Raw genomic sequence first — 12,033 nt, 5'->3', positions numbered from 1 at the left:
AAAGAGACAGAAAGAAGAGACGAATCGGCGAAGAGGGAGCAGTCACGTATTTACTCTTCTACGGTGGTACGAAGCTAACCTAAAAACCGATTCTCGGTCCGTTTTGTGCGTATACCATCGATGGGCACGATACAGTCGCGCATGCGCAGAAGAAATTGTGTGTACCTCGTGCGCGAATTTCGATTGCCGTGCTCGTCGCACGTATACGGCGTCGACGAATTGCGCGGTAAACAAGAAAGACCGACTGAACGTGTGCTGTGACAAGTGTTTTCTAGAGAGGTTCGTGCGAAAATTACGTGCATACCTGCGGTAACAAGTGTGCAGAGTGAAATCTTTTCTTTTTTCTTTTTCTTTTTTTTCCATTCCTGTTCGTGTCTTGTTCGTGTTTCGTTTTCAAAACCCGTGTCGCCGTAACGTTACGAGTAAATCGAGAGGGGAAAAAGAGCGTGGAGAAGTGGACCGAAAAGAAACGTCACGTTGGAGGGGAGAAATATTAAAAATAATCATACTGCGAATTGTGCCGGGGCGAATGTATGACGGATCATGGTTTCTGCGTCCGGCCCAACAGGGATCCTAGCGGGACGCCCTTCTGGTTCTCAGTGCCTTCAAGGCTCGCAGTCCTCACAGAATGGAAGTGTCACGAAAAGTCACAGCGAGAAGAATATCAAAGCGGTCGAGAACGCGAAGCAACGACACGAGTCGGATCTTTACATCAGGCCAAGTTGGACCGATGCAGCGATAGCGTTGGATCAGCTCGAGAAGGTAAGTCAATCGAACTCACAATTTTCTATACCTATCCTTACACAACGCTCTTGTGTAAGGAATCCGAGGTCATATTACGAAACAGTAGAAATTATCGTGTCCATTAGAATTATCTTTAAATTTTCAAAAACAAAACTATTCTACATTCGTTTCTCTGCTTAATTCCTCCATTTCCCAAACGCTCCTCAGGCGTTCATTACGTATCCCCTAACATCTTTCACGTAGTTAAAATAGAAACGGAAAATGTAGACTATAGCCACAGTCACCTTTCGTTGTTTTCGTAGCCGAAAACAGCCTCACGGACAACAAGCTATAAAAAGAAATTCCAAATTTCTCTTTCATGTTCCTCCAACATTTTAACGACCCACGTCTCTATACCCACGGTCCATATACTCAATTCGTATTTTCAAAACTATTAACTATTAAAAATACCGCTTAACATCGGAACCAAAACCATTATCATCGGATATCAAAACATATATCCTATACAATCGTTATCAACGTTCTCCAGGGACGTATCGACGTACGTCGACGCGTGGGTTATCGGGTAACCCCGGAATCAGCGGAAAAGGGGAAATAAGGGTGAGTAGTAAGTCTCGCGCACTGGTCCGGCGTTTCTTGAGTCGGCGTTGGAGTCGCGCGTGCTTTTCCTATCGCGAGCCATCTGATCGATGAGATACACGCTCTCTGCGGGTTATACGGGCATCGCTGTCTCCGCGGAGGCCGGTTACGCTAACTAGACGTAGATAATAGCGCGATCGCACGCTACCCCGTGAGCCCTCGTTTCGGCCACCTCCGAGACGTGGTAATCGCGCTCCGCGCAAATTTTCTTCTATCTGTTACTTTCTATCGGCTATTACGCGATATGTAATCAACGAAAAACGACGTCCGTGTTCGCTGTATTGAAAATCTACCTAAATTGCTGCTCGTCGATTTTCTATGATTTTCGAGCGCGTCGGATAGTCTTGTATATGTTCTAATAGAATCGGGAGAGGATAGGCAATGTGAAAGGAAATTGATTGGCATCCGCAATTGGTTGAAAATCTTAGGTAACAGCTTGGTGTTGTGAGGTAGAAATGTTATACAAATTGCGTAGATTTTTGATACGTTTTTGTTGATTTAGAAATTGAAATTTGTGATCTTTAATTTGTTTTCGTGTTGTAGGTTGGTAAAATTATTTTGTGAAAAATTGTTGATATTTGTGGGATAATTCGTCAGCTAATTTTAAAGGCTATGTTAGTTTCTTTTGATACTGATAGTGTTGATATTAAATCTATCTAAAATGGTTAAATAATCGGTGAATGAAAAAGAAATAGAAGCTTCAAAAAATGAAATAACGAAACAAATAGTAGGTTTAGTGTTATACTATATTTAAAAATATGTTTCTATTTTGTGGAAACTCCAGAAAACGAAGTTATTCGTTCCTTATTTATGCAAGTAAAATGAAACACCATTACTTTATTCAAACTATTAAGTTTTATCAAACTGTGCACGTAGACTAAGCAAGTCTGATCTTTTCATTTCTATGTTAGATTTCTGAAAATTAATCCTCAAATCAACCATCTTTCACTGTTCTGTCGTATGTTGTACAGTCTAAGATCCAACTAGGATTATCCTCACTAAAACCTCGCTATGCATCTTTGCCCATATTTTAATAAATCCCACTGTATCGAATTTAACAAAAATCAGAACATTTTCGTAACTATACACTGCAATTTTATCAGGAATAAATAATAAAGGGTCTTCAAAGAATAGCATTCCTCGTCAAAGAACATCCACGTCTTGCTAATTTCTCTAAAATTATTGACTACACACTGCAATTTTATCAACACTAACCAGAGGCTCTTCGAAGAGTAGCATTCCTCGTCAAAGAACATCCACGTCTTCATAATTTCCTTAAAATGACTACATACTACAATTTTATCAATACTAAATAGAGGCTTTTCAAAGAGTAGCATTCCTCGTCAAAGAACATCTACTTCCTAATTTCCCTAAAATGACTACACACTGCAATTTTATCAATAATAACCAGAGGCTCTTCAGAGAGTAGCATTCTTCGTCAAAGAACATCCACGTCTTCCTAATTTCCCTAAAATTATTGACTACACACTGCAATTTTATCAACACTAACCAGAGGCTCTTCAAAGAGTAGCATTCCTCGTCAAAGAACATCCACGTCTTCATAATTTCCTTAAAATGACTACATACTACAATTTTATCAATACTAAATAGAGGCTTTTCAAAGAGTAGCATTCCTCGTCAAAGAACATCTACTTCCTAATTTCCCTAAAATGACTACACACTGCAATTTTATCAATAATAACCAAAGGCTCTTCAGAGAATAGCATTCTTCGTCAAAGAACATCCACGTCTTCCTAATTTCCCTAAAATTATTGACTACACACTGCAATTTTATCAACACTAACCAGAGGCTCTTCAAAGAGTAGCATTCCTCGTCAAAGAACATCCACGTCTTCATAATTTCCTTAAAATGACTACATACTACAATTTTATCAATACTAAATAGAGGCTTTTCAAAGAGTAGCATTCCTCGTCAAAGAACATCTACTTCTTAATTTCCCTAAAATGACTATACACTGCAATTTTATCAATAATAACCAGAGGCTCTTCAGAGAGTAGCATTCTTCGTCAAAGAACACCAAAAAGTCTTCCTAATTTCCCTAAAATGACTGCACACTACAATTTTATCAATACTAAATAGAGGTTCTTCAGAAAGTAGCATTCCTCGTCAAAGAACATCCACGTCTTCATAATTTCCTTAAAATGACTACATACTACAATTTTATCAATACTAAATAGAGGCTTTTCAAAGAGTAGCAATCCTCGTCAAAGAACATCTACTTCCTAATTTCCCTAAAATGACTACACACTGCAATTTTATCAATAATAACCAGAGGCTCTTCAGAGAGTAGCATTCTTCGTCAAAGAACATCCACGTCTTCCTAATTTCCCTAAAATTATTGACTACACACTGCAATTTTATCAACACTAACCAGAGGCTCTTCAAAGAGTAGCATTCCTCGTCAAAGAACATCCACGTCTTCATAATTTCCTTAAAAGGACTACATACTACAATTTTATCAATACTAAATAGAGGCTTTTCAAAGAGTAGCATTCCTCGTTAAAGAACATCTACTTCTTAATTTCCCTAAAATGACTATACACTGCAATTTTATCAATAATAACCAGAGGCTCTTCAGAGAGTAGCATTCTTCGTCAAAGAACACCAAAAAGTCTTCCTAATTTCCCTAAAATCTAAATAAATCTGCAATCCAGTAAAAGCCACCCACACCTGGTGTATGGAAAACGAAGAAAGTCCGTAGAAAGCGTGTCTTATCCTATATATTCCTAGGTCTATCCTACCAATTCTCTTGACCAGCTACTTCGCCCGCCCTTATCTGACGACAGGCTGGCATAAACGCGTTGTACGTTTCCGCATAAAGATATCGGAGACGGAGAAGAACAGAGGGCTCCGTAGCCATATCGTCAGGCTGAAGGTGGTCCGGAAGAGTTTATCTAGAACAATGCTTCATAGCTACACGAAGTTTCGTCGGCCGGTCAGAACCGTGGTGTACCCTTTCCACGAATGGCTCTCTAAATTCTCCAGCAGCTAGCTGTAAACTTTCACACACGCGGGTGGTCCGGAGACGTGTTTTCGAAGGTGAGAGCCCGGGTGGGGGATGACGAAAGAACGACGGAGGTTTGTGAAGTGTGGATCGACGAAGGATCGACTTCCTGCCGAAGAAACACACGCACAACCCCTCCTTGTTCCACGGACCTCTGGGTACCCTGGAAAAAATCCTCGGACGAAGACGATCTCGAGCGGTCTTGCGACACCGAGATCGTCCCTCGAGATCTTTCCATCTCGAATGCCAGCCAGAATGTGCACGGCACGTGAACCAGGGGCCCTATCACCTTTCGAAACGGGTCCGTGTACCCTACCCTGTACCCTACTCTGTACCCTACCCTGCGAGCTTTCGACGCCGGGCCTTTCCGTAGGCTTTTCTCAGAAGCCTGGAACACACCCCCTGCAACTGCTGCTCGAACACCTTCTGTCGTTGTATCCATCTCGTACCATCGTTCTCTCCTTTCCCGTTTTGGTAATCTTCCGTTTTATCTGGCTCAGCTAGCTTGAAATGCTGCGGACCAGAGGCGTTTCAGGAATGCTACTGTTAAACGTACCATTGGAGCTAGTAGTTGGAATAGAGTAATTCATTTAGATGAGGTAGATAGGCCATTTTCTGGATACTTCGTGTGCTTTTGCTGGGGAATTCGTGTCCAGGTTTCTAGATCAAGATTGATAATAGAGACTTAACCCTTCGAGGACTAATGCATACACTCTAATGACGTTGGGAGTTGCGTAGAGAAATGCTTGAGGATCTACTAACAAGGAGAGTGCAAGTCCTTCGGGACTTTTGATTCCAATATCAAAACTACTCAATAGTTTTTGAGATATTTATGAGTGCGGCACCGATTTTGCTATGCTTTTCGCTCAGGCGGCAGCGAGTGAGCACTTGATGTCGAGTACTCATGTATGCTGAGACCTATGAACAGAACATTACTTTGCTTCGGCAGACTGAAGCAAAAGGATTAATAATTTTTAATCCCTAATTTTAATTCCGGACTTACGCACCGATGTCGATCAAACGAAAAATTCGCTGTCAGTCTTCAGAATCCATGCTGCCAAAGCGAAAAGTCTACTGTCAGTCCCCAGGGACTGACGTAGCACTCAACGTGTTAAAGCTTTATATTATTCTTAACCAAAGATTTCTTCCAAATAGTTATCGATAGTTATCAAGTGGCACTGTAGCCTAATGGCAACATCCGAAAATTGCCACCAGCGTGGAAATTTTTGGGTATCCCCATTAGGCTACAACGGCACCTGATAGATATTCGAAATAAATCTGTAATTAAGGCAATAATAAAACTCTCGAAAATCATAAATATTTCGAAAACTATCCAGTGGTTGCCCTTATAATGGTACATTTTCTTCAATTGGATGACTAAGTCTACAAACCTGCAAAATTTCAGCTAAATCTATGACCCAAAGGACTTGCACTCTCCTTGTAAATTGTACTAGAGGTTCTTAGAGCGTGAGTCACGTTCAGATATTAAACTATTTAATTCGTGGAAGCAATTATGCTACGTTATTTCATGTTAGTGACGCCGATGACCAGGGAACGAAGGACACTTATTATAGCTTATCATAGATAACGTGATATTTATTCGGCAATGGTTTCAAGGAACATTCGAATTGTATTTCAATAGGCATCGATTCTCCGTAGTATCGTTTGCAATACCGAAAATAAAACCTGCCAAATAAAACACAATGTTATTCTAACGCGAAATTAAATAAACATTCGGCAGATAAGAGTCTTGCTTCGTAAACACCTACGCGTAATACCTCTTATCCTTAGAGTGCATCAAGTGTGCATAAGTACACTTAGTATTGCGACATTGTCTGTTTTCTAAACTGTATATTTTTATTAAATTAAATTAATCTTTCCACGATCAAATACATTACAATTATTGTAATATAATCAAAATACATTACAATAGAATCATTGTGCATTACAATAGATCAAAATACATTACAACAGAACCCTGATTGAGTTGATAATTTCTCATTAGGTGGGGGCAGAGGTCAGCCTAGTCCAATTGACAAACCGCAATTGTGGCAATTAATAATTAATCAAAATTTTAATCAAAATTAATAGTTAGCAAAATTAAGTCGAAAAATTAGCTATGTCTCCATGAATTCATCTATCCTAAATTATCTCCGAGAAAATCATCTCTCTCAACGGATATGTCACTGGATTTTTCTCTCTAGATTCATCAGACAAAAATTGTGGCAATTAATAATTAATCAAAATTTTAATCAAAATTAACAGTTAGTAAAATTAAGTCGAAAAATTAGCTATGTCTCCATGAATTCATCTATCCTAAATTATCTCCGAGAAAATCTCTCTCAACGGATATGTCACTGGATTTTTCTCTCTAGATTCATCAGAGAAAAATTGTGGCAATTAATAATTAATCAAAATTTTAATCAAAATTAACAGTTAGTAAAATTAAGTCGAAAAATTAGCTATGTCTCTATGAATTCATCTATCCTAAGTTATCTCCGAGAAAATCATCTTTCTCAACGGACGTGTCACTGGATTTTTCTCTCTAGATTCATCAGAGTGAAAAGTCCAGGTACATGAATCACGGTTTCTCGTTTCATTGAGGAAACGAGTTCCATCGAATTGCCATATAGACGGTGAGATTATCTGAAACTATCGTAAAGTAAGAAGCACCTATTTTCGCGTTTCTTCCAAGGATTCCAATTAACAATTTCTTCTGCTATCCGCTGGAAACGAGTTCCTCCAATAGCTCCCACATATGCATGAGCATTCAAAAAAGCCAATTTCCCAACGATGTTTTGCTCTGTCCTTCCTCTTTCGTGATTCTTCTTTTCAGTGTGTCGAGAGCTGCCTCGTTCCTCTATCCTCGCGTTAGAAATTTACTATTATAGGATACTATTTCGGGAAAATTTGATTTTATTTATTCTATTTATTCCAAATTTTCGGGAAAATTTTTCTATTTTAGAAAATACAGAGATATCACGTAAATAAAAAGTTTAGGCTAAATTAATCACAAATTATGTGGTATCTCATTCTCTTTTTTTAGAAGGACTTACACCACTTACAAAATAAATGGTTTAATATAAGGTGTGTACTTGATTGCACGAGTGTATAGTTGTTCAAAAGAACCAATGCGAAGTTTTGCCAGGGGAAGCTGAAAAGGGTAACGACTTATTGCAAGGAACATATGAATATTTAACTCTTTGTACTCGAGAGGCGCCCTTCAGTCGCCATTTAATAAAATTTTGAAGTTCGATATTCATAAATACGTCAAATTTCAGATAATTTAAAGGTGTACGATATAGGACGATTTTTTGGACAAAGAAGGATAGGAGTTCAAAGATTTTCTGTTACAAAGCTGACGATATTTTTCTGAGCAGGAATAAGAAATCGTATGATAATTAATACGTAGAATTATTTGATTTCAATACCTCGCACACCGTTACATTATCTGAAATTTCACATATTTATGAATATCGAGCTTCGAAATTTTATCAAATGGCGACTAAAGGGTGCCTCTCGAGCGCAAAGGGTTAATTCCTGTACAGTGAAGACAATAAAACCTGTTTTCGACATTGCACGATATAAAATCAAAGAAACGTGTACCATTCGAGAAAATTGTAATTGAAGATTACCACAGGATTACAGTACTGTAGTCTAACTCTGCGTTGGATTTCGCAATTTTTATTCTAAGTATACGACTTTATCGCGAATAATTTCGTAATTCTTCCATTCACTCTCTCCACGTCTAATTTTTTGTTTGTTTCTATTATTGATACTAAATTATATCTACAACTAGGTTCCTTGAGCTAATCAGAAAATTTGATTGAATGAATTAAAAATATGATTTGCATGCGGTAAATGCTCCATAGTGTTTAACATTATACGTGACGATCCTTCTTTACCGCGTCTAATAAATTTAAAAATTAATTATAAAAATACGAAGAGGATATTCGTCAATATATTACGAGGAAGATTACGTTAAGAATATCGTAATTTTATTATACGTTCCTCCTTTCACGTTTATTGGCTGGACGTAACGCGATGTGTGCGTAATTACGTTACAGTGTAAGGAATTACACGGGAATTTTCGCGTATCCGCGTTAATCTACCGTGAAAAGTAATGTTAGTAAATTTTCTTAAGCGCATATAACATATCGCAATTCAGCTACGTGTTTTCCTTACATTATTAATTCCCCGCTACACGTTGGCTATACGTATAAGTGCAGACTGGCGGCGCGGAATACAGAATCGCATCGAAATTACCATTTATTCACGTTAATCTGGCCGCGCCGGGGCCATGTTAATAACATCCTTGAATGCTTATAAGATTGTCGCGGGTCACTCGTTTTATTTCGAACTTTCATTCATCATTCGTCCCCTTTACCCGTGCCGGCGCGCACGCATGTTGCTCGAGCGCGTCGTAATAATGGTATTCATACAGTACTCGTTCATTAGTACTGGCGCAGCATTCGCTTTCACAGTTGTCACGTAGTGTTTGCATAATATCGGTAATCAATACTCATTCGCTCTATTGTACTAGCGTACACTAGAGACTCGCACGGTACCCATTCTGCGCTCGTATTATGGCCACGATGTTCGTTAAATCGTGTACACATAATACTCGCACTATACCCGCACAACGGGTCTGTTCATCATTCAGTGGAACTCAAACAGCACTCATTTGTTGATATTCCTGTATTAATTGCAAAATGAAACGTTTTGCCAAAATTTTTCATTTTATCAAGTTCGGGGGGTCCAATTTTATGGATTTATTAAGACGAGGGTTGTCATTTTCGTTGGAATTCTCGTCGATGTTCGTATATTCATTGTAAGGTAAAATATTTAACGAAAATTCTCAAATTTCAGTTTTGAGGGAAATCTATAATATGTCTGTGAGTATGAAAGTGGTCTAAGTTATATGTATTTTGTCTCAAAATATTGGGAAGCATTTAGATCTGAATTTTTCCATGACTACAAGTTCAATTCAATAATTTTACCTTCTACTGCTTTGCTGAGATAATTTCACATTATCTCAAAATAAATAGAATATCAATTTGCCTAAATTTTTTACTTAGACCACTGTCATAATTACAGATATATATTAAGACGATAGTTGTCATGGTATTCCCACAGTGACTATTTATTAATCGCGGGATGAAATATTATCTGGCATTTTCAATTTTTATTTAATTTCGACGAATCCTGTAATTTTCAATTTCAAGGGAAATATATAATACCGGTGAGTATGAAAGTGGTCTAAGTTATATGTATTTTGTCTCAAAATATTGGGAAGCATTTAGATCTGAATTTTTCCATGACTACAAGTTCAATTCAATAATTTTACCTTCTACTGCTTTGCTGAGATAATTTCACATTATCTCAAAATAAATAGAATATTAATTTGCCTAAATTTTTTACTTAGACCACTGTCATAATTACAGATACATATTAATACGATAGTTGTCATGGTATTCTCACACTGTCTATTCATTAATCGTGAGATAAAGTATTATCTGGAATTTTCAATTTTCAGTTTCGATTAATCGTTTAACGCGATGGTAGTAAGGAGATTCTCCCAGTGCCTGTTTATCAATACCCAAAGTACCTGGCTATGAATTAAGGGATAAAATATTTCGCAGGAATTTTCAATTTTTATTTAATTTCGACGAATCGTGTAATTTTGGAAATTTATCTAGACGATGATCGTCACTTCGCTGATCATTCGTGGAATACTATAATATTCTTTGATACATTCGGACGACCCGGTACATCTGTGACGTGGAAACCGCTCGTGTGACCACCCAGAGAGACTAGCTTGAGCAAAACGTTCTCGAGAACTGACACTCGGTTCCTCTGTTATTATAGGTATACGTATCTCGAACCGTTCCTCGCCGAGCTAAGAGCAATTGAAAGTAATGCATACGTTTTATTATAATCGGGGCAAATTTTTCTCGAGTATCGTACTACCAACATTGACCGATGTGCAATAAGTACATGGATTGATGCAATCGTCGAAAGGAGTTTCAATGGGGTTTTGAAAGAAACGATTCGAGAGATCGCATGTTCGAGTGACTGGCTCGAAGATCGTGCTGAATTGTGATTTTGTCTATCGTGAATTGGAAAAAGAAGATAATGCAATTTGCATAACGTGAATTGTAGGTACAGCAAATGTTCTGTACTTCTATCAGATGTTCGTATATGAAAATTCTTCACATTTTTGATTTTCGATTTGTCGAAGGTGAACATATGATATCACAGTAATTGCAAGATAAGCGTAGAAAAAATATTCAAAATTCGTCCACGTGTGAGTAATTCGTCTCTTATCAATTTTCTGGGCTTTGATGATTTCGAAGAGATCGCAATTCTTCGATACTTCGCTATATTTAAAAATTCGCGTATTTAGGAATTGAAAAACAAAGGAAAAGTCCCAAAAATTCGCAAAATATAGCTTCACCACCATCGCAAAAATCGGAATTCCAAAATGTCTCGTTACATCTGGAAAATACTCACACGTGAGTCCAAAAGTAGGAAGGGGATGGAGAAAAACTCTGCGAAATTCTGGAAAATCCTTTTAGAGTACCGTGAGAAATATATTTACTTGTCACACTTCACAGTGAACACGAGAACAATAATTTTCCAAAATATTTCGTCACTTTATCACATCGCAAAAATCGGAATTCCAAAATGCCTCGTTCTATCTGGAAAACACTCCAGCATGACTCCTTAAAGAGGAAGGGAATGTAGGAAAATTCTGGAAATTCCTTTCGGAGTACCGCGAGAGATACATCTACTTGTCACACTGTACAGGTATCAAGAGATCTAAAACTCTTCGCAAAAATCGGAATTCCAAAATTCCTCGCTATATCTGAAAAATACTCGTGCGTGAATCCGAAAGAAGAAAAGGAATTGAGAAAAATTGTAAAAATTCCTTTCATAGTACCGCGAGAGATGTATCTATTTGTCACACTGTACAGGAACCAAGAAATCAAGAGTTTGTCGTAAAAATCGGAATTCGAAAATGCCTCGTTATACCTGGAAAATATTCGCGCGTGAAATGAAGAAAAATGGTGAAAAAGTTTTAAAGGAGTACCGCGAGAGATATATCTGGTCGGGAGAGGACGAGAGACAAACTCGTCGGACGGTGCCACCCAGGGCGGCCGCGGCGCGAATAAAGCGAGGTGGATCGCGCCGCAGCGCGCTGCTGTTTTATCGTTTACGCGGTTGCACAATCGCGCGGTGTCAGCGACGGTATCGGCGGGAGGTGGTGACAGTGGCGGCCGGCGTTATCGGGACGGGAGCGTGGAGAAGAAAAAAAAGGAGGCGCGTTCATCGGGGTCGACGCTCCACTTTTCTCGTCGGCCTGAAAAGGGAGAGCCGCTCGGCGCGCAGTGCGCCCCGCGTTCATGCCGGATGAGTCAGTCAGTCACGGCCACTGCCCTTACGATTCCCGGCGTGCATACTCGCACGCATGCGCACGTTCCGCGAACCGAACGACGGGACACCCTTGGCTCGTGTAACCCATTGCGCCGGGTGCTTTTTCTCTTCCTTTTCCTTTGTTTCGCGCAATGCATTTTCGACCGACCGCTTTCTGGTCCGTGGCTATAGAAAAGTACCGTTTCTC

The 12,033-nt window shown here is 38.9% G+C and overlaps 1 protein-coding gene across 1 annotated transcript in view; it reads left to right on the top strand.

Moving 5' to 3' along the window:
• The first annotated feature begins 425 nt into the window (after positions 1-425).
• ptc (protein patched) overlaps positions 426-12,033 on the top strand; it is a 95,585-nt gene continuing 83,977 nt past the window's right edge. The window contains exon 1 of the mRNA XM_017905002.1: positions 426-762. Coding sequence (XP_017760491.1) covers positions 544-762 — 219 coding nt within the window. The 5' untranslated portion in view covers positions 426-543. The remainder of the gene's footprint in view (positions 763-12,033) is intronic.

This window comes from Eufriesea mexicana, unplaced genomic scaffold, assembly GCF_001483705.2.
Source record: "Eufriesea mexicana isolate 0111107269 unplaced genomic scaffold, ASM148370v2 scaffold3550, whole genome shotgun sequence".
Classification (NCBI taxonomy): domain Eukaryota; kingdom Metazoa; phylum Arthropoda; class Insecta; order Hymenoptera; family Apidae; genus Eufriesea; species Eufriesea mexicana.
Note: the sequence above shows the minus strand (reverse complement) of the source record. Positions and strands in the feature narration are given on the sequence as shown.